General features: G+C 45.5%; 1 protein-coding gene across 7 annotated transcripts in view; it reads right to left on the reverse strand.

Moving 5' to 3' along the window:
• Positions 1–5,465, reverse strand: part of FGD5 (FYVE, RhoGEF and PH domain containing 5) — a 142,507-nt gene extending 137,042 nt beyond the window's left edge. For 4 of the 7 annotated variants that reach the window (XR_014545295.1, XM_083602681.1, XM_083602677.1 and 1 more), the window contains exon 1: positions 3,394–4,337. Coding sequence is in view for 3 of the 7 variants with exons in the window: in XM_083602681.1 (XP_083458807.1) it covers positions 3,394–3,406 (13 nt within the window). In the remaining 4 variants the exon portion in view is untranslated. Of the gene's footprint in view, positions 1–3,393; positions 4,338–5,273 lie in introns of those variants that run through there. The other 3 variants (XM_083602683.1, XM_083602678.1, XM_083602684.1) reach the window with 3 other exon arrangements.
• Between the last annotated feature and the right edge of the window lie 18,538 nt (positions 5,466–24,003).

Consider the following 24,003-nt stretch of genomic DNA (forward strand, 5'->3'; position numbering starts at 1 on the left):
GCATTCAGTCATTCCCCTATGGTTGCCATTCAAAGCATTGCAGAAAGGCAAGGCAAATTTCGATCCATTTCCTTCAGAGCACAATGAAGCATTTAAAAAGAAAAAGAAAAAAAAGTGTTGACTATCTGGAGACTGAATCAAAGTCAAGCAAAAGTGGCAGGATGGTTTGGAGAACGGGAGGGAGGGTGCAAGTTGAAAGACAAAAGTACCTGAGCCCATGACATAAGCTTCAAGGAAAGAGAAGGAACTATGCCCAAAAGCTCTTCCCATCTCAAGCCAATAAAGGACAATGACTTTGCATATAGGAACATAGGAAGCTGCCTTATACCCAGTCAGATGATTGGTCCATCTAGCCCAGTATTTTCCACACTGACTGACAGCAGCTCTCCAGGCTATCAGGGCAGGAGTCTCTCCCTGTCTTACCCGGAGATGCTGGGGACTGAGCTTAGGACTTCTGCAGACAAACCTTCTGTCACTGAGCTCCGCCCTTCCCTTTTAAGGTATATCTTGCATAAACCAAAGCAAGCACCCACAAAAGTGTGGCAATTGAGAGCATCTCCCATTCCCCCAATACAAAAGCACGAACAACTAAAGACAGGGATGAATCTCCCATAAGCCCCAGCTAGCAAGGCCAGTAGTCAGAGATGATAGGAGTTGTAGTCTACCAAAGTCCACATGTTTCCCATCCCTGCTTTGAGAGCAGCCAGAACAGGTTTGTTTTTTAAAAAATAGCAATAGCTATCACAAGCAGCAATTGGGTTCTGCTACAGAGAAATTCCATCAGTTACTAAGTTGATCTTAATATTTCAGAGATTACTTTTTTCTCTTTGTCTGTATGCTGCAGTTTCTTTCCCCTGAACATATTCTACAGTCTCCTTTCCTGGATCTCATCTTGGGGAACATACACGCACAAACACCACCAATTATGGCAAAGGTTAAGAGGTTCTTGGAGGAGCCTGTCTTCAAGGAAAGCCTCTCTAGCCAATTATTTCTACTCTGGAGGATAAAGGTCTTTTACTCAAAATCCTAGAACTATCATTTTTTGTTCCGCTTTCACACCGATGATTGAAATAGCTGCAATAACTTCATAACTCAGTCTTATGGGCAACACTGCTGGGGGGAATCCCTGCAGCATGAATCCTATGGAAGCGCTGCCTTTCCCCCCTGCCCCCCCCCCCCACTGGCAGTCGATCCGACATTTCCTCAGGGATGTATTATCATCAATCTATCAGGTGCCACACAGAAAAGCATTTGGAAGTGGGAAGGGGAGCAAGCAAGACCTGCAATCATAACTTAAGGAAGGACCTTATGGGGAGTACAGTGGTACCTCGGGTTACATATGCTTTAGGTTACAGACTCCTCTAACCCAGAAATAGTGCTTCAGGTTAAGAACTTTGCTTCAGGATGAGAACAGCAGCAGCAGGAGGAGGCCCCATTAGCTAAAGTGGTGCTTCAGGTTAAGAACAGTCTTCCGGAACGAATTAAGTACTTAACCTGAGGTACCACTGTACTATATTGCTCAATGGTAGAACATCTGCTTCACACACAGACTCCATGCATTCTCTTTGGTTCGTGAGGCTCTTTCACAGTCCCAGGTTCAATTTGCGGCATCCCCAGGCAGGGCTGGGAAAAGCTCCCTGCCTGCGACCCTGGAGAGTCACTGCCAGTCAGAGTAGGCAACACAGAGCTAGGTCTGACTCGGTACAAAGCAGCTTCCTACATATCACAGAAGCAGCAAATGGTGTAGGTATTGCAATAATCATAGTGTTGCCCTCTGCTGGAAAGGGCCCAAGTCAGAATGGGTCAAGTGATGAAAACCAGAGAAATAATAAGAGGCAATTGATCTTTGAATCCTGGCTATTGCAATATGGCACTTTGGCCCTCCAAATGTTGTGGGGAGTCCACCTCCCATCAACACCAAGTCAGCATTGGCAACCAATTCCTTTCTTCATAGAATTATAGAGTTGGAAGGGACCACAAGGGTCATCCAGTCCAACTCCCTGCAATGCAGCAAAACATGACTTGAACCCACAACCCTGAGACTAAGAGTCTCATGCTCTACCAAGGGAGACCATCTACATCTGGAAGGCCACAGAAGAAGAGCCCCTGCTGGATCAGGCCGGAGGCCCAGCCAGCCCAACATCCTGTTTCTGGCAGCGGCCAAGCGGCTACCCACGGAAAGCTCGCAAAGAGGACTTGAGTGCAAGAGCTTGCTCCTCGTTCCCACGCATTGGAAAAACTCGTTCACATGGGCAGTTTTAACCTTTTGCCTGCCTGCCTTCCTCCCGCGTCGATTAAGCCTCTTTCGCTCTGCGGAGCCTGCCCAAGGCCGGCGAGTGCAAAGGAAGCGCCACCCCACTCCCCAATTAACCTCCGCCGCGAATGCGCTCCCCGGGCGCACTGCAACGCACACACACACATACACAAACTGCAGCGAGACAGCCTCAGCATAACAAACAGCGCACTGTGTGTCACCCGGGTCCTCCAAAGCTGCTGGCTCCTCGCCGGACCGGCAGGGCTGTGCCAGCCGCGGAGAGATCCGTTCAACCGGGTTGTGTGGAGAGGAAGAGAAAATAGGGGGGGAAGTTGGCACAGCCGATCCTTCGGGTCAGAGACGGAGCCCGGGGAGCCCATCATCCCTCTGGCGGGTCAGCTTGGGAAGATGGCCAAGCACACACCACTCCACACACACACACACACACACACACACGAATCCTGGGAACTTTAGTTCCTCCCCTCACAGAGCTATAATTCCCAGCACCTCTAGCAAACTGCAGTTCCAAAAAATCTTTGGGTTGGGGAGCTGGACGCGCTCTAGACGCCTGGTGCGTGTCTGTCCAGCCCAGGCTGGGAAGGGGAAAGTCCCCAGAGAACCACAAACTCTCAGCTCCATAAAATTAGCAGGTCGTTAAGAAGAGGACACTTCGGGCGCGGAGGACTCGGGGGACCTGGCGAGGCTCCGCTTCCCGCTCTTGTGTGCGCGCCCGGGGCGCGGGCGGAGAAGGGAAGCGGGTCCTTCCTCGCCAGGGCAAGAGAGTCAGCTCCGCTCTCGCCGACCCTCCCCTCTCTCGATTCTGCGGAAGAAACGACGGACGGACTGGAATCGATTACCAAACCGGGTAGCGGGATCGATCGATCGATCGATCGGATATAACCCTGGCGGGGTGGGTGGGAGAGGAAGAGTAAACGCCTCCCGCAGGAATGAGAAAAAGGCAAACTCTGCTTGAGGAATCCCTGTCCCTCAGCACGTCTGTTTCGGAAGGGAGTCCCCCGATCCCCGCCACAGTTTTCCCCGGGCTCCTCGACTCGCGCCCGGCCAGGAAGTATTCCTCAAGCGCCGGGGTCGCCCTCGGGAGCCCCTTCTCCTCTCCGGGTCGCGTTCCAGGTCCTTACCTGCGTGGCTCATCTTCCGGAGTCTCCGCCAAAGCGCTCGACTCGCTGCGTCCCTCTTGGCCGCCTCCCCGGCTTCAAATCATGTTCTCCGCCTGGCAGGCGCTCAGGGTTGCTCCCTAAGCCGGAGCCCCCGGGCTGCTAAAGTTCAGGTCGGGGCATGGAGGGACTGGGGAAAGGGGGCGGGGAGGAGATCTCTCCAGCCAAGTTGCAAGCGACGGGAGGGGATGCGAGGAGAGAAAGAGACGCGAGTTGCAACAGCAGAAATCTCTCTCCCTCTGTCTCCAAAAGTGTCCGGACGGAGCCTCTTGGATTGGGTGGGGGGGGGGATCAGTGCCTCGGGGAGCCGTGGTGGCCCTGCCCCATCGCCGCTCTCAGCTCGCTGCAAGTGGACGGTCCTTGGTCGCTGCGCGCCGTGCGATGCCCAGGGCTGCTGCTGCTGCTGCTCTTGCTGGTCTCCCCCTGCTGCTGTTGCTGCTGCTCCGGCCGGCAGGCATTTCCCTTCCTTCCCTGCAGAGGAAGCCCTTTTGCTCACGCAGAGATTGAAAGGCAGCAAAGAAACAGAGGCGGCGGCGGGCGGGGGGAGAAGAGCGCGGGTGCCAAAACAAGCGGAGATTTAAAGAGACCGCGGAGATTAAAAAAAACACCAAAACCCACGAGGAAAGGGAGAGAATAGGAGGAAACGACAACGCCGCCGCCGTCCCACTGCTAAACAGACGCTGGGCAGGTTCAAAGCAAGCGGAGAGGAATTGTGCGCGTTCCCAGTCCCGGCGACTGTCTCGGGTTGCTCCGCGGAACTCCCCGCGACAGGATTGTCGATTACTATTGCTAAGGAAGCAATATTTGGGAGGGGGGACTAGGGGTGGTTATTGGCTACTGGCAGCAACTCCGTCTTCAGATTAGACAAGACGTTCGTGTTCATCTGACAAAGAACCCTGTGTGTGAATATGTAGGTGCATAGGCACACTAATATATTTTTATTTTCTTATTCTCCGCCACCCCACCCAAAAAACACCTGAGGAGCTATCTGTGATGTCACCCCCTGCGCGCACACACATTTCCACATACACTCGTACTGACCAATTTTAGCACATAGTATACTGGCGGAAGAACATTTTTGCAGGATTTCCAATAATCCCCAAAAGTCGCGGCCGTGAAATCCCCAAGCCCACTCAGGAACGTTGCGGCTCGCCTTTGCGATCCTAGAAGCGCGCTGTGCTGCGATCCTCAAACGTCCTGTTCTAGATGCGCCCCGTTCCGCCACCGTGGCTTGTAGGCTCCTCAACCGCGGTCCCGAAGCCAACTAAGCTGCTCTCACCGGGTCCCTGAGGGACTCCTAGGAGCCGCATTCCATCCAGTTCTTCGATTTCCTCACCCAAAGACGCGCAATCCCGTGTGAACGCGTTTGCTCCTTTTCTTTTTACAGACGCGCTCCTTTAAAACAAGCCGCCTGCACTGATCCCGATCCTGTCCTCGTCAACACCGAAAGTCACCAGGCTCAAGCCTAACACGCCTACTCTGAAGTAAACCCTACTGATTTCACTTACTCCCGTAAGGTCTCCCATAGGTCTCCCGTAAGGACTCCCATAACGTCAGTTCCTTATTTCAGTGAGATATTGCCTCCTGGGGCAATATGTACAGGATTACAGCCTTAAGCGCCTCTAGGATCGCAGCCTACAACCGAAGTGTAAAAAGCCGAAGGGACGTGACAGTCGTCTGAATTGTCCCCCAACCGCATCCCTTAATAGTAGGAGGCGCAGGCCCAGGGACATAAGCCGGAGGTGCTTTTGCGCTGGTGGAAGTGGGAAGGGCAAGGGCAGCCGCCCTCTACGCCAGAGGAGAGCATCTCCGTTGGGAAAAGGAGGGGAGACAGCGGGATTTACCTGGAAGCCGATCTCTCCTGCCACAGCTCCCGGGGCGGGGTGAGGAGAGGAGAAGGACTGGAAACAAGTGCGCAAAGTGAAGCGTCTCTCTTGGAGAGGAGCTGTTCCTTGCGCCCCATCAGCCCCGGGAAGGGCGAGCGAAGCGTTTTAAAGCGCGCTTTGGGGCCGTCGCCACCCCCACCCGTTTCGCGCACTCCTGTTCTTCCCGAGGATGACATAATTTCCTCCTCCTCCCATCACCATCCAGCCTCATTGACAAATCCCGACTGTCAATCTGGCTCCTGCCCATTTCACAGAAATTTTGGAGAAAATTCGCCAGAGGCTAAGGGCGCTTCCAGACTCTCGGATTATTGACTATAGCTCCATCCTGATTCGTTTCGAAGGAGAAGGCTGTTGGCTTGCTGAGCACTCATAGAATCAGAACTGTCGAGTTGGAAGGAACCCGACGGGTCAACTAGTCTAGCCTCCTACAGTGCAGGAATCACAGCTAAATCACATTCACTCTGATTTGTTTGCGGAGAGGCTAGACGGCTTAACTGTTCGATGAGCATCAGCTGTGATTTCTTTGCCCCATCTCCACTATAAAGTAGTAGCACAGCACAGTCATGACTTCTCCCCAAGAATCCTGGGAACTGTAGTTTGCAAAGGGTGCTGAGAGTTGTTAGAAACCGCCCCCCCCCTCATTCCCCTCTCTCACAGAAGAGCTACAATTGCCAGAGCTGTTTAAGGATCAATCCCTCTTGCTAGGGAACTTTGGGAACTGTGGTTTTCTGAGAGGAACAGGAACCTGCAACTTCTGAAGTGTGGGGAAGCAGTAATTTAAGAGAGGCAGCAACCACACAAAGCACAAATACATTCCATCAAGCATCACCTGCTAGTGTGGACAGGAAATGCCATACAGATTTTAATGGAAAGTGCTCGTGTGTGGACAAAAGTGCACACAGAAAAATAACTCAGAAGAAGAAATAATTTATATGCCACCCATCTGGCTGCCTTGCCCCAGCCATCTTGGGCAGTTTCCAACACACAAAACCTCAAACATTTTAAACCTCCCTGTACAGGGCTGCCTTCAGATGTCTTTTAAAGGTTATACGGTTACTCATCTCCATGACATCTGATGGGAGAGTGTTCCATAGGACGGGTGCCACCACTGAGAAGGCTCTCTGCCTGGTTCCCTGTAACTTCACTTCTTGTAGTGAGGGAACCGCCAGAAGGCCTCAGAGTTGGACTTAAGGGTCTGGGCTAAATGCTGGGAATGGAAACGCTCCTTCAGGTATTCGTGGCCAAAGTTGTTTCGGGCTTTAAAGGCCAGCTCCATCACTTGATGTGCGAGTGTACTGGGAGCTTACACATCCTCTCAGTGAGAGGCCAATAGTGGGCAGGGCACCATTATTGATCAGCTGTTCACTCATGGGGGCAAACCACTAATGTCCAGTCTCAGTTCCCCATCTTAAAATGGGATTAATCATGCCAATAGTGAAGGTAAACAGAACAGGAATCCTAAGGAACCAATGGCAATACACTTTGAGGGAATGACTGCTATTGGGAGTCACCAATTTGATTGTTGTCTTTGTCCATGGAGTTTTCTTGGCAGGGATACTGGAGTGGCTTGCCAGTTCCTGCTCCAGGTGGATCACGTTTGGCCAAAACTCTTCACTATGACCTGTCCATCTTGTGAGCCCTGCATCGCATAGCTCGCATGAGTTTGACCAAACTGTGGGAGGCAGTGGAGGACAGGAGTGCCTGGCGTGCTCTGGTCCATGGGGTCACAAAGAGTCGGACACGACTAAACAACAAACAACAATTTGATTGTGGGAAACTGCTTAAGACCACTTGCTATGCATTAGATTTCAGAAGTATGGAAGTTTCTTTGAGTGTTTTCTAATTATAATGATTTGGGATTCCCCATTCATTCCCTTCTGTTCTTTTCCTCAATTTGCATGCTTGCTTAACAAAACTTCAAGGCGGGGGGGGGACGACGACTTTCATTTGTCTAAGGATTGCTCATGCGAATAAGGACCTTCCTATGCAACTGGTTCTAGCACAATAAGTGCTCATTTCTTGGGTACAGTCTATGTGGTTTCCTAAAGGATATGCTTCTGTTAGCACATCCTTTTTTAAAAAATAAAATGTGATCACTAGATGGAATGTGGTTGTGGGAGGCTAACAGGAACCTACTGAATACCATTTCCAAGGCAATTAGTGATCAAGTACTTCTCTCCCACCCCTGTCCCTGCACCATTGTTGAAATGAAACTCTTTATTAAAAAATATTTTTATATATTCTTTTTTTTTTTTTGCAGGCTGTTTTCCATTTTCCTAGCCCCAAGTGACAGATTTCCTGTTTGCCTATTCAGATTTTGGTCAGTGTCATTTGCATTGCTGTTTCTCAGCGGTGCCAGTCGCTTCCTTCAGTTAGACTCTATATAAGCATTTTTCATCCATTTGTATTTTGCTCACAGCAACCCTGCATTATGGTTTGTATAGTCTTAAGGCTGCATAAACAGCTACTTGTTGTGCATGCACGAGTCATCTGTGAGTACGAAGACATTTTAATGCAAAAATATTGAAATGCTATGAAAATGCTGATATAGCGAGAACACACCGTGCACGTTCATGTCAGCAGACGCATTAAAAATGGCAGGTGTCAGAAAAACTGCCAGAATGTGTGGATGAGGATCCTACAGTGATGAAACTTTGACTTGCATTCCTTTTTTCAATGCCAATGTCTATTGGGTTTGTGAATTATATTTGTAGTTTTAAAATTTGCTTTTCACCTTGGGTGCCTTTGCCTACCAGTGGCTTCCTTTTAAAAGGTGTGGGGGTTGGAAAGGACAACTTCCCACACTTGAGTAAGAACAGCAGGAAGTGGAAGAAGGTTGTGCCTGTCAATCTAGAAAGGGGAATTTATTATAAGGATCAATGAGTCATTTGGGAGCATCTGATGCTGAGCAGAAAATCAACTAGGAAACTCCATAAGAGTAGGATACAAGCAGAAAGAGATGCTCACTTTAGACGCAATTCTAACAGAATGGGCATGGCTGCAGCTTCCCAAGGGCTTTGGCTCATACTGTACCTCTCATAGGAAGAACTATGCACATTCAGAAAGCAGAGGTCCTAATACTGATCGTGGGGGGACTCCCAACTTTTAAACCTGCTCATAAATGATCTAGGTGTGGGCACTGAGGTATCCTAGTTTGCAGATGATACCAAATTGTTCAATGTGTTTAATAATAATAAAAATATTCATTCATTCATTCATTCATTCATTCGTACACTGCCCATCTGGCTGGGTTTCCCCAGCCACTCTGGGCCAGTGGCGTAGCGTGGGTTGTCAGCACCCGGGGCAAGGCAAGTAATTTGCGCCCCCTAACCCGTGGATTTGCGCCCCCTAACCCGTGGATTTGCGCCCCCTAACCCTAACCCCCAGACGTTGCGCCCGGTGCAACTGGCCCCCCCTGCACCCCCCACGCTACGCCACTGCTCTGGGCAGCTTCCAACAAAATACAAACAAAAATGCAATAATCCTTTAATACAAAGGATTGTGAAGAGTTCCTAAAGGATATCGTCAATTCAGTGTGAGCAAATGTAAAGTGACACATATTGAGGCCCAAGAAAAATCACATTTTTGTTGGGAAAATGAGTTGAATTTTTGCGACTGTCCAAGTCGAGACTTTTTTTTGGCAGGCCTTCACCTCAAAGGAAATGATCAAAGCACCATCATTTTCCCACAGAGATGATTAGACTGGTGATCCCAGGCCCATTCCTAATGACGAAACACACTTTAACAGCATCACTGGAATGCCCACGACCAGTTCCCTCCGCCCCTTGACTAAGGTATGTAAATGGATCCTTGAGAGACGTAAAGGGGGCAGGAAGCAGTGGTTGGCGCTTACAGATTCAAAGCAAGCCTGCTCTCCTAAGATCTGTCCACAAGCCTTCAAACATGGGTGCTCTTCCTTCTATCTCAACATCCATAAACCTAAATATGTTAACTTAGAACTATGTCCGATTAATGTCAATGAGGCTTACACACCAGTAAAAACCAGTGTGGTGCAGTGACCAGAGTGTTGGACTAGGCCTTGGGAGACACAAGCTCTAAATCTACTCCCAGCCTTGAAGTTCACACTGGGGATGTTGGGTTGGGCACAGTTTCTCAGCCACACCTACCTTACAGGGTTGTGAGGGAAGATGAACTGCAACTATAACAAAATAAGTGTGCTTTGGAACTCGGCCTAAATTTCCAGAGCAGGCTGGGATGAAACCACTTTGGAAAATGAAATATTATTTTGAAGAATGGAGGATGAAGTTAATGGACTATGCAGAATTGGATAAACTAACAGGAAGGATTAGAAACCGGCGGGACCAGAAGTTCACCAAAGACTGGAGTAAATTTACGGATTATTTGAAAAGTATTTGTGAAGACCAGACGACATTTGTAGGTTTGCAATAAGTTTTGTGAGGAGTGTTATTGGAAGTATTGCAAAAATGGAGAAGGGGGGATGATATGTTAAGAGAGGTAAAGGCAATATAAAGTTAAGAAATGCATAAGAAGTGGTTAAGATGGAGGATCATCAGAGGTGCTGATGGAAGTCCAATAAGATTGTATAAGTGATAAATTGTGTGGTACTTTTTATAATTTGTATGTTAAAATCAATAAAAAATATTATATATATATATATATATATACATACACACACATAAAAAGGAAAATGAAATATTATTTTTTTCTTACCTAACTTTCAGAAATGGAGCTTATGATAGCTTGAGAGACGGTGCTATTTCATTTGTTTCATGAAGGCAGAATCAAGTGAGGGCGCTCACATGGTGCTAGGTATGTGTCTTCTGTAACACAAACGCTTAAAAGAGCCCATTCTCCTCACAAACAGCCCTACAGCAGGTGGTTTGGCCCAGGAGTTAGTTGGCTCTCCACTCGCTTTATTGAGGTGCTGAATATGCAGGCGGAGGGTTTGCTTTCCTTGATCGCAATTCCACCGACAACCACCGAGTTTACACAGAGCTGTTAGAGGTTCAAAGAAGTCCTGTAAATATTTTATGTGCCTGGAGATTATTTGTGTTTGGCGGATTACGCGCAAGGTGATAAGAATCGCTAATAAGGAGAAAATTCTTCGGCAAGGTGAAAACGTACCGCAGCACTGCTTCTCTCGGCAATATTTCATGTTTATTTCATTCTAAAATACGGAAAAAGCATGCTTGTCGCCAGCCCATTTACAGCGCAGGGGCAAAAAAAGAAAGACCATATAAAACTATTCATTGTGCTGCTTTCATTATAATCCTGATTAAGAGCGTTTTATGGCGAGATGGGAAAACCAGGGAGATGAAGGCAAAAACATAGAGCTGGGACACAGATAATTGAACTCCATATGTTATATTTTTAAAGCTCGCAGGTGGAAACCACCAAAGCCTATTTAACAATGAGGGCTTTTATTCTGTGGTCCTTTGTGGCACCTGACTGCAGGTCTTCCTGTTGCCATTATCTGATAGGATATGGCACAAGGTTCGTTCTCTCTCTCTCTCTCTCTCTCTCTCTCTCTCTCTCTCTCTCTCTCACACACACACACATTTCTCATACTGATAATCTTAATGCAAAAACCTTCATCAACTAGAATGTGCTTTTGACTGTAGCCCTGCTCAGGTGTTCACCTGTACATGGATGGTCTTAAGCCAGAGGTTGGGATGGGGGCATGCATGCAAGTCCTAGCCCCTATGTCTCCAGGCACACATGCTCCTCTGTAGACCTCCATGTGTTTAGTGTGAAAGTCTGCATGGGGTATGTTTTACTGTGGACTCAGCTATACAGCTGCAAATAAAAAATTTAAAGTGCAATATATAAATGTGACACTAGATGGCGATGGTGAGCTATGGCAAATTCAATATATATTTTTCAAAACGGTTTTTTAAAAAGCATTTTCACAGCGTTTTTTATATGTGTGTATATTCCACCTATGTCTATATATATTGTCATTCTTACATGCATAATTCAAAAAAGAGAATTGTGAGAATGTTAAGGAAGATAGGAGAGGATATATTGTTTTGTTATTATCCCTCCTCACTCACGCTAGTGAGTAAACAGCAGAGCACATTCCCTTTGCAACTTATTGGAGGCAAGTTGATGATTTGTTAGATAATCCTTTAATTTAAGGTTACCAGATTTTTTTCAATGAATCCGGGGACACTTCAGTTGGAATGGACGGATTTGTCAGGGGACTGATTTGTAAATCTGGGGACTGTCCCCGGGAAATGGGGACATCTGGTAACCGTACTTTATTTAAGCAATCCAGTCCGCTTGTCCATTCTGGATTGTTCCTGGTAAGTTTCCCCTTTATTTTCCTCTTAAAATAAGAATAACACAGCACAGTCTTCTTTAAAAGTAAGAATAAAGTTTTACTCACATTCAGTTCACAGCAGTAATCTGAAGGCAGGCTTTACCTTGTGGTTACAGTGGAAAGAAGTCTGAGCTACACCTCAGATTTTCTGCTTATGGACTCCATCCTATGTGAAGGTTGAACCATGTGCTGGCTAAGAACCAGGAGAGTCCAAGAGAAAGAGTAAGAGAGTAAGAGTCCAAGAGATATATGGTTGCATGGCCAGCCCTTTTATCTGGTCAGCTAGGGTCACACCTGGTCACACACAGGGGGAGGAAGCTCCAGAGCAGGTATGACAGGAAGTCCTCCCTGTCTGGAGCCACATTCCCCTGTGTATCCATTCTAGGCAACAGGAAAATGTACTTGACTGCTCAAGCAATAATACAGTGGTACCTCAGGTTACATACGCTTCAGGTTACATACGCTTCAGGTTACAGACTCCGCTAACCCAGAAATAGTGCTTCAGGTTAAGAACTTTGCTTCAGGATGAGAACAGAAATTGTGCTTCAGCAGCACGGTGGCAGCAGGAGGCCCCATTAGCTAAAGTGGTGCTTTAGGTTAAGAACAGTTTCAGGTTAAGAACGGACCTCCGGAATGAATTAAGTACTTAACCCGAGGTACCACTGTACTCCCACAAGCACATATCTATATCTATATCTATATCTATATCTATATCTATATCTATATCTATATCTATATCTATATCTATATCTATATCTTCATACTTATTTTTACATCCTTAAAATCTTCCTTGCCACTCCTGCTTCTGCCAGATGGCTAGTGCTTTGAACCACTTCTGTGTAAAAACCCTCTCAGGTTAAAAAGCATGTGGCATCATGACAAGACTTGGGGCAAAGGGAAGGAAAGCTGTTTGAGGCTGCAGTTCAGCACACACTTCCCTGGGAGTAAATGCCATTGAGCTCAATGGGGCTTGCTTCTGACTGGAAATGAATAGGATTGCACGGCATTGTGACGTAAGCCCGGCACTTTCTGAGTTAATCAAGACAAAACCTTGACTTCCCATGAAACTTGCTTTCAGTTCTTCCTCATATTGACCCTTAAAATTGGCATCAGAAGTGCCAAACTAAATGAAATGTGGGTGACCACATTCTCCACTCCTTTTTTAAAAAGGAGTTGTCAGCAAGTGTGTTTGTTACTTGTTTTAAAATGAAATAGACATGAAATATCTCACCCCCTTGAACCGGTGGATTGGACGTATGGTTCTGGGGAAGGGTCAGTTAACCCCTCCAAGGCTTTCTTTTAAAAATTGAGCTTAACACTGCTGTTTGCCCCAATGTAAAAATAAACAAATACAGCCATGCTCATAAGGTTTCTCTAGCAGAATTTTGCAAGTAATTACAGCTGACAGATTCTAAATCTTAACGCAGAGAAAGGAAAACTGCAGATAGCGTAAAAAATCTGAGGCAGCCCACAGACTGTATTTACTGGGTACCCATTCATACATTCTTTAATCCAATGCAACGCTATCTAACTGAGACAGTTTGCTGATGTTCAGGCACTTCATTAGGCTGGTTATGAGATTTCATTTGTCCGTGCTTTTTAATTAATTTAGGAGCCATATTCTCTTTTATTGTTATTTTCCCCCTCCAAGTATTCATGCAAAGGGAATTTGTTCCTACTCTGAGCAGAGGGGGTTTTATAGGTTGTTACATACTAATGTGGCTCTTCATATCCCCAGGTTTATTCTTTATAGCAGGCGTCCAATAAAGGAAACTTGGCTGCAGCTAGACTGGGGATAAGGGCATCCCACACAGCAAAGATGATCATAAGCAGAGCTGGCGGTGGCAGAAAAATCATAACAAGTTTCCTGCCCCCCCCCCAAAAAAACCAGCAACTGTAATATCCCTTGCATAAAATACTCCTCTAATATAATTTTATTATCTTTGTCCACGGTGCCCAGTACTTTTGTGCTATATTGTTATGTAGCTAATGATTTTCTACAGGACAAAGAAAAACAGTTGCGGTTCATAATTCTGCTCAAGGTTTCGTTTTTGTTTTGCTGGTTTTCAGTGTGTGGAATGTATATCATTGCTTTAAAAGTCTGCCCTCCCCCATCATTATACAGTGGTACCTCAGGTTAAGAACTTAATTCGTTCTGGAGGTCTGTTCTTAACCTGAAACTGTTCTTAACCTGAAGCACCACTTTAGTTAATGGAGCCTCCCACTGCCGCTCCACGATTTCTGTTCTCATCCTGAAGCAAAGTTCTTAACCCGAGGTACTATTTCTGGGTTAGCAGAGTCTGTAGCCTGAAGTGTCTGTAACCCAAGGTGCCACTGTATAGAATTTCAGTTTGCAAGGACTGGACAGAGTCTCTTTTCCTAACAACCCTGTTTGGAAAATGGTGGTTGCTCTTTGGCAGCCTGGCAGTCATTTGCCCAGAGCCACCACATACACGTGTGAACCTAGAGAGCTTGCAGGTCTGAATCATTATCTTTATCCAGTGGTCCCTAGTGATCATTTCCATAACGAAATGGACTGAAAAGGGATAGCTGAAAGTTCTGTTCGTACAAGAAGGGACAGGGGAAATGTGAGTGCGCCAGCTAGTGCCAGGTTAAGCTTAGACGAGAATAGTTGCAGTCATGGTCTGCTCAAAGAACAGACCTCAAAGAATAGACCCCAAAGAGTACTATTGTACTGTGAGCCTTGAGACAGCAATCCTAACTGGTCCCACAATGCCGACCTGTCAGGCCGATCAGTGTGGCAGGGTCACTGCTGCATCTGCAGCCCTGCCACTCATGGTGACCTGGGTGGAAGGTGGATGCACAGTGCAGAGAGCAGGAGCTGGTGTGGTGACTGTTGGGTCCAGTGCCACTGGAAGAAGGTAGCCAGGCCAACTCAGGAGTCAATGGCTCCTGTTGTTGTTTAGTCGTTTAGTCGTGTCTGACTCTTCGTGAACCCATGGACCAGAGCACGCCTGGCACTTCTGTCTTCCACTGCCTCCCACAGTTTGGTCAGACTCATGTTTGTAGCTTCAAGAACACTGTCCAACCATCTCGTCTTCTGTCGTCCCCTTCTCCTTGTGCCCTTCCCAACATCGGGGTCTTTTCCAAGGAGCCTTCTCTTCTCATGAGGTGGCCAAAGTATTGGAGCATTAGCTTTAGGATCTGTCCTTCCAGTGAGCACTCAGGGCTGATTTCCTTAAGAATGGATAGGTTTGATCTTCTTGCAGTCCATGGGACTCTCAAGAGTCTCCTCCAGCATCATAATTCAAAAGCATCAATTCTTCGGCGATCAGCCTTCTTTATGGTCCAGCTTTCACTTCCATACATCACTACTGGGAAAACCATAGCTTTTACAATGGCTCCTAGGCTGACTCAACCCCTCTCTGCTCTTGGAATGCCCTGGGGCTTTCCACTAGCAGCTGCTGGTGGGGATCCAGCCAGTGGCACTTCCACTTGGCAGGCAGAAGGGAAGCGCCACACTGGTGGAATGGGGCTGGTGTCACTCCGAAGGCAACAGCTGGTGAGAGTCTAGTGGCAGCTGGCAGGGCTGGGCAGAGCAGGGGGCATTTCACCCCATCCATATGCACACACCCCAGCCTGGCACAAATGACTCTGGATTGCTCTGCCAGTTTGAACCCTGCACACCAACCAGACATGGATATCAGCTTTCTGTCAACATTCCCCCCTAAGTTTTCAATGGTTTTTATTTTAATTTGAAGCCCCAGGAATTTAAGCCTTAAAAATCACCCAGGCATTTAATGGGTACTGATGTCTGAGTCAGTACTTGTTACGTTTTAGCTTCCTTTTCGTAATATGAGACAATATAGACATACAGATATAATTTCATATATTTCCATACCACCCTTCACCAAAATGGTCACAGGCAGTTTACATCAGAATAAGGCAATGCAAAATGCAATCAAACAATTCTCATAAGTATAAAATCAGCAGCACCAAAAACTCGGAAATGACTCACTCTGACAAAAAGCCACTACTTATTTAATACATCTACACCACCTTCCAAGAATAAAGTTCTTCCCAAGGCCAGACTTAGATAGGACTGACCTTGTGCAAGAATTATTCATCACAAGGAAGCAGCTAGTGTCTTCTAGGAAGCAACTCAATCACTAAAGACTCCAGACTGCTCATGTGAAATAAACAATGATTACATAGTTTAAACCTGTATCTAAAGTGTCATTCTGGAATATTCTAGGTTCTAAAAGCACAATCTTAAGCATGTCTACTCACAGTCAGAAGAGCAGCCTCTTGAAAATAATGGGGCTTACTCCCAGGTAAACGGGATTAGGGTTATAACCTAAATTCTCACATTGATCAATATTAAAACAATGGGTTCTTTTCTTAAAGTGAGTAATAGCCTTATACACTTAAAAATACACTTTTAAAACCAGCACCTTTCTTTTTCTCAAAGCCACCTACACTGAGATTTGAGTAACATGAAAATGGAAGTAAATCCTATTAAACGGTGACAAATTATTTATGTTTAACTTTCTGAGGCTGCAATCCTAGGCCGTTTTTTGGAGTAAACCTCACTGAATGCAATGGGGCTCACTTATGAATAGATATGCATAAGATTGCCCTGCTGGCAGTCCTATTGACATCAGTACGGAAGCTCTGCTACTGGGCTTTAATTCAACAAATGTTTAAAAGAGTTTTCCTTGGCTCTCTTCCATTTAACAGAACTAGCGCTCACTTTTTAAAACCACTGTCACATCAGCATAACACATTTACCATTTTAATGAACGTCTAAAGCCTTCACCAGTCTTCATCATTAATAGCTTTTCTTTGAAACATGTGCTTACTTTTGCCGATTGAGTAGTTTAAGATGATGTCTGCCTCATTACAAATAGGTCTACAGTTCTTGAACAACACTCTCCCACCCTGCTGATTAGACTTTTTGGACGTCTGCATCAAACGCTGCTCGAAGTTAAAACATAAACCAGCCTCTAAAGAAGAACAAAAGGAAGCTATATGGCACCAGAACACAACATCTTGAATATTTCATTTACAGATTTCCCATTTCTTCCTGGATAAGCTTTTGAGTCCATTACTGCCCTGTCAATCTGAGTTTTGGGCGGCATGAAAAACTTGGGAGGCTACGTAAAAAGCACAGGGCTTGAGATCAGCTGCAGCATCCTTGCTAGAAAATTCCTCACATATTTCCACATATATTTTTGCTACACCTATTGCAAATGATGGCTTATAGGCTGTATTCCAAGTAGTTTAATCCAAGCTAGTTTTAATATATATATATATATATATATATATATATATATATATATATATATGACAAGAAATGTCAAATTATGCAGCCTGTACACATCATGCAGTCATTACCAAATTCACATAATTTATTCTTAAATGTCTACTACTTTACATAATTTATGCAGCCTTTTTTGTCATGGGCAGTGGCAAGGTGTACATGGGGCATGGAAGCCCCATCTTGCCCTCAAACACACACACACACACACACACACACACACACACACACACACACACATTACTCAGCTTCTTTGAGGTTTTAGCAGGTACTTCAGAGAGCAAACACAGCTGCCGTGTGGTATGTGAAACCTGCCCCTGAATCAGTAATGGTGAAGGATGGATCAGAAAACTCTTAAACAAATAATCACATTTTCACAGAATTATAGAATTGCAGAGTTGGAAGGGATCCCAAGGGTCATCTAGTCCAACCCAAAACCATTTTAAGCTTGCTTTTGTACCAATAATGGCTAGAAACATGAGTGTTGGGTTTTTTTAAATGATGAAACCTGAGATTTTCAAGAAGTACAAAATTCTGTACCCCATACAGTGGTACCTCAGGTTACAGACGCTTCAGGTTACAGACTCTGCTAACCCAGAAATAGTACCTCGGGTTAAGAACTTTGCTTCAGGATGAGAACAGAAATTGTGCAGCGGCAGTGGGAGGCTCCATTAGCTAAAGTGGTGCCTCAGATTAAGAACAGTTTCAGGTTAAGAACGGACCTTCAGAACGAATTAAGTTCTTAACCCGAGGTACCACTGTACTGCTGTTAAGAGACACTTCAGCAGCCTAAAGGTGACTTAGGAACTACCTATTAGTACAGCAACAAATTGGCAAATACACTTCGTGCATGCTCCACTCACGCCTCTCTGGCTGCTTCCTGAGTCTAAAAAGTAGCACCGGCAGGACCCCATATCTTGTTTTGTCCAAAGGAAAAACTGGAGTGATTATGGGGACAAATGATTTCTTTTTAAACTGTGAAACGCTGGCCAAAAAACGGGAGGGAGCAATAATGAAAAAGGAGCCACAGTGAAAGGAAAATCAGAAGAAATGCATAGGAGAGCAGTTCACCACCACAGTGTCATGTTGAGCTGCAGATGATAAAGTCTATTTGTGTCAGCCTTACTCTGACTTCCCTGGGTGTGATACATTTGTGTGTGAGTTACATCTGCGGAAGATGGAGGGGGGAAAAATATCCCACTTCCACAGGGTGTTCAGCTGTGTCTCTGCCTTGTGTTGCTGTTGTTTTGTAGACACTGTCTTCCACAAAATGTCCTTCCCTTAACAACTGTGTAACCCACATATGGCTCCTGATTTAGGTGTTGCAAATGTTGTGATTATTTATTACAAACGTTTAAAGAGAGAGCGAGCAAAGAAAGAAGAAAGAAACATCACTTAATATGCCCTTGGCAGCTGTGTTCTCCATTTCCAGTTCACAAATCTGCTTTCTGATTGGAGAAAAACAGCCCTTAAGCCTTCTTGAAAACAGGAAACTGCTCCCCCTGCTTCCTGAAGTACAGGAACAGTTTCCTTGGCAACCTCTGGACAAAGAGAGCTCCTGTTAACCACTGGGGTGCCATAACAGATACAATGGGAAGGCGATAAATTACATGGCATTCCTATCTTGAAGGATTGAATAGCTTTTTCTGTGTACTCGCCAGTTGTTTTAGGTGGTCCTAGTTCACATTTATTTTGCTAGCAGCTATTTAGAAGTCAAAGGTGTTGACATGTACTTTTGTTCTAGTTTATGAAACCTCCATGTCCTTTCACCCCACAGAAATAAAACATTATCTGTGTGCATGGCACATTGCAGACAGATGCATGTCCCAAGGAGCTTACATTTTTCTCCCATCATGTTTGGTGCTTCCTCTAGATGTTACTGTTCTGCTGCTATTTCCCCCTCTTACTTACTACTTCTATATCCTACCTTAATTAGTCACAATGCTGATCCCAGTGAAACGGAGATCATATGAGGAACATGATTATTCCAGAATGGGAATGATGCCAGACTCAAATGTGGTGACATGATGGAGATCTGCATTGCAAAATTCAGAGAAACGCGAATTTTGAAAGATGGTTGTGTTTTAGTTCTCATATTGGTTTGGAAAATCTGAATTGGGTAGTTTTAGCTTTAAATGCAGACTGAGCTGAATTTCTTCCCCATCTGCATCAGGGGTAGAGGACATACAAGACAGGGCATGGCTGTGTATTATCAATGAATAGGCAAACATCTTCCAGGCATGTCCAAAATATTGTCAGAAGCATATTTGGACATTGCTGATAATGCACCTGAAAAACAGGTATAATATGACCAGGATCCAAAACGACAAAGCTTGCCATGCAACAGCAGCCCTGACAGCACTGATATAATCACGAGGGAAGAAATGGATATGCAGAGCCCTTTTCACACATCCTGTATGTACTTGGAACTGACAGTGATGAAAATATCTTAGGTTAGGTGCCTCACATCAACCTGTCAGTGTGTAGCCATATTTATTCTGTAACAAATACCTAGTGTTTCAAAAAAAAAGATATTACATTGCAAGCAAATCTTAAAAAACAAAAAGGAATCAAAATTCAATTAAGATATGCACTAAACTGACAACTTAACTCTCTTGGTATAGTTACGTTTTATTTTCACTCTGAAGGAAAACTATTCTCAGAATTTGTTCCTTGTCCTGCCAGTGACCTGTCCAACACTTCACATTAACTTCCCAACAATGATCAATCTGTTGGTACTGATGATGTCGCTGGTACCAGCAGCACCCATCCCTTTCCTTCCTGTGTTCTGACCAGCCAATGGCTTTTCCAGCATCTCTCTGTACTTCCAAACCAGTCGTGATGATGTCATTTGTTCCAGCACATACCCCTTCCTTTTCTGTGTTCTGGTTAGCCAATGGACACCTCGTACTTGTTTGCGGCAACGGATGTTCCATTGGCATTCAGTAGTAGCAACACCTATGCATTTCTTTCTGGGAGTCAAGTTCCTTCTGTCCATCTCAGCCTGAAATCCCATTAACACTGAGAGCAGGTCCTATTGAACTCACATGGGCTTACTTATAAGTAAACATACCTAGGACTGGACTCTGAGATTTGCTTTGTCAGTGCACCTGTCTGTACGACATAAAACAAGAAGGCTTAAGAAATTATGGTTAAAATCTATATAACCCGTTGAGAACGACTGTTCATGCAAATGGGTAGCTATGTGGAGACATTCTTATCCAAGGGCCACCAGTGGCTGTACATAGGGAGCAAGCCTGATATCAACATTCCATTGTAACTAATGGCAGGATCCAGTGATAGCAAGGTTCGAGATGCCTTAATTATTTCAGATGCAGACTGGCTTATCAGACGCAGGGCTATCAGAGGATGCAATCAGCCACCAAAAAAATGTGCAAGCAAGAATACATGCCACATTTGAATTATTTTAAGGTGAGAGAGAGAGAAATCCCTGTTCTTCCCTCTTCATAAGGGATTATGGAGGGAAGTGAATCCCTTTTACTTGCCCCACAAAAAGCTCCTGGACCTATTTGTCTGCAGTTTGGTAGGCTTAGCACATTCTGGAGGAGGTCCTGTGCTTGCAAATTTCATCCACTTTGGCTAAAAGGTGAGGAGGGAGGTATAGTCCTTTTTAGATTCCCCATTATGGTGAATGGGGAAAGAGAGCTTTGTTTTATACAAAACAGTTCAAACCCAAAACACAGATTGAAGTGGAGAGATTTTTAAAAAGCTGAATTTTGGGGCCCCTGCTCACTCATACCATTGACTACCCCACCACTGGGACAGCTTACTTGTGCAGCAGTTTCTCTAGGAACTAACTCTATTATCCTTTCACCTTGAAACTTACTCACTATGCTTTCTTCCCATCTGTTGCTTCCCCTATACAGTGGCACTCTTCAATGCCCACCGAATAACATCTCACAGCAATGTTGGCCAAAACATGTCATGCAAAGAAGCCACATTGTTAAAGAAAACTTTAAACATTCTTTATGGGTCCCTTTGGTCTTAAGGGTTGATTTTGTTTAACTTGGATTTTAAATGTGCAACTTTAAATTCAGTTATGGACAGTAATGGGTTTCCTGCCACAGCATCCTGCCCTATTTGTTTGTTATCAGCTACACCTTAAAAATCACTGGTTTGTATTGGGTTAATAATGGGTTGAGTCACATCACTGCCCAGTGCATGACTGTTAAGTGGGGAAGCTACTGAGGAAGGGTGTGAAACATTATAAGAATGTCGACTCCCTGCTTACTGCACTTGATAACACCAAGGTTTTGCCACCCCCCTCCTCACCAGATTGCTCTTGGCACTGATAATTAATTAAATCATGCAAATGTTGACCAAGACATGCAGGATAAATGGATAAAATTTTATGGGACCAATGCCAGCCCTCCCTTATAAACCTCTTGAGCATCAGCAAATTGTTGAGAACGCACCATCTCAACTTCCAGCCATTCATAGTTCCTCAACTACTCCTGAGACATACCATTCAAATGCTAGCCCTTATAGGGCCAGAACTGAAGTCCCTTGATTCAGAGAAAGATGCCTGTTGATTGGCTGGGAGCAACTCTCAATAAACATATGGCATCAGGTGTGGGGTAGGTGGATTATGTTTGGGGGAAATGGCACCACAGGCCGAATTAGGGCCACGAGCCAGATAGTCCCCAGCACCGCCTTAGATTGTGTCATCTGGACATGTGCGCATGCAGATAACCTTCTCTCTGTTCCTTTATTTTAAAATTTATTGGCACTATCATCTAATGCCAGATGTACGTTGGACACTGGGTGTAAGGGGAGGGGGCAATTTAATCAAGCAATATTGATAAAGGCCATTTAATTTCTGTGAGTGTTTCCATTTACCAGAAGACAAGATGACCACCCTAACCCCTAATTATTGATGTCCTGAAGTGTTGAAGACTTAGCTCTCTTTTCATATGCCAATTAATAAATTGTACCTAATAAATTGTGGGCTCCCGTACTTAGCGAGGGCAACATACATCTCCCGGTGCTGCAGCACAATCCTTTCAGCCCTCATCAGTTTAGGGGGAAAAGATTGCAAGATGACTGTCACCATATGTACAGCACAGGGATCCCAGGAGCATGGCAGGGATGCTGGTAGCTCCGTCGGTAGAGCATGAGACTTTTAATCTCAAGGTCATGGGTTCAAGCCCCATGTTAGACAAAAGATTCCTGCATTGCAGGGGGTTGGACTAGATGACCCTTGTGGCCCCTTCCGACTCCACAACTGTATGATTCTACAGTGTATGATCCCTTCATTTGCCTCAGTGAAGAGTGAACAGCTTCCACCATCCATTGTAGGGAAGGGTGAGGAGGTCCTCATCCAAACTACAGCCAATCAGGAAGTTGCAATGGCCCCCTGCATTCACATTGCCTTATGAATAGCTTCCTTTTGAATTGCTAGTCTCTGCTGGTGCAGCAGCAGTGCCTGTTTGTCCACCCAGAACATTTGGTTGGGGTCACAGAGGAGAAGATAGTCACTGGATCCATGGTCCCTCAAACCATCTGGGCCATGGCCCAGTGTCCCTCGGGGTGGGGTGGGGGGCTTTTGGCACCGACCTGTTCCAGCACCAGGCATCATATGAGGCAGAATAAAGGGGGGTGTGGCTCACTAAGAATAGCTTTCCGGACCAACCTCTGAGGCTTGGCAGACCTCATTAGGCCCATGGGGCAGATGTTGAAGAACAGTGTGCTATCGGCTGGCTGGAAAAAAGTCTGTGGTTTGTTTTTGTTTTGTTTTTAAATGTTAACATCAATCTAGAAAGCACTTTTCATATTTGGGGAAATGCAAAACATCTGTTTGTTTTAATACTGCAGAACTCTAAAGGCTGCAAATTTTGCAAAATATTCGACAAATAAGGACAAATGGATGATTATCAATCTTCATTCATTGCTTTCAGTCCTAGTAGAGAAAAAGCATTGGGCAGAAGCCAGAATAGAAAGAGGAGGCTTTAATGCTATCTCTCTAAATAGCTCTAGCTAGCCGATACAGTGGTTTCTTTTTATCTGTTTTACCACTTAGCTAATCTCTTTTTTGCCAAAGCCATTAAGATGCTGGGCATGGCAGCCCTGGCTGGGAGATTTAAGTCGTCCTATCCCTGCTTTTCATGTTCAGAAAGAGTTTATTCTCTCCTGCAGAGCGAAGCACTCTCCAAAGTCTCGAGGAAAGCGGTAATTTCAGAATAATGGACCCTTAAGGCAGCAAATTGGCAGTGGGAACAGAAACAGAGAGCTGGTTTTGCTATCCTACGTAAACGTCACCAAGGGTCAGTAGTAAGGAGAGTTTGTGACTGCTTTGACATGGGAGGTGGGATTCAGCTAAAGTGTCCTGCCAGTGGAAGGGTTTCCGCTTGTATAATGGGGCTTTCCTCATTCTCTTTCCCCTGCATGCATGCTGCACCCCCCAAAAAATATGGCTGGGGGGGTGTCAACAGAACAGCGTATGCAGCGTATGCAGAACAGCGTATGCAGGGAGGAGGGATACTGTTCCATCTGGCAAGCTGAAATGCTTCCACTGATGGAAGATTCAGAAAAGCACAATGTTGAATTCCTCCCACGCTCTTTAGGAAACATTTACAGTGCATTTGCATTCTTTCATCCCAATTTGTATTCTTTCCTCCCTGTGAAACCCCAGTCACACTTTAAGATAGTATACTTCTGCATGACTAGCGGCACCAGAATGGGGGTGGGGATACAAATTTAAATGGATGTCCTTTTGAAAAACACACGCCGTGTGGAGGAGCAGCAATGACACTCCAGGGCAGTTTTGGACTTTGCTACCATCTATGGGCCAGAAGACCAGTAGTGATGTATGGAAGTGAGAGCTGGACCATAAAGAAGGCTGATCACAGAAGAATTGATGCTTTTGAATTATGGTGCTGGAGGAGACTCTTGAGAGTCCCATGGACTGCAAGAAGATCAAACCTATCCATTCTTAAGGAAATCAGCCCTGAGTGCTCACTGGAAGGACAGATCCTAAAGCTAAGGCTCCAATACTTTGGCCACCTCATGAGAAGAGAAGACTCCCTGGAAAAGACCCTGATGTTGGGAAAGATGGAGGGCACAAGAAGAAGGGGACGACGGAG

Source organism: Podarcis filfolensis, assembly GCF_964270895.1.
Source record: "Podarcis filfolensis genome assembly, chromosome: 2".
Classification (NCBI taxonomy): Eukaryota; Metazoa; Chordata; class Lepidosauria; order Squamata; family Lacertidae; genus Podarcis; species Podarcis filfolensis.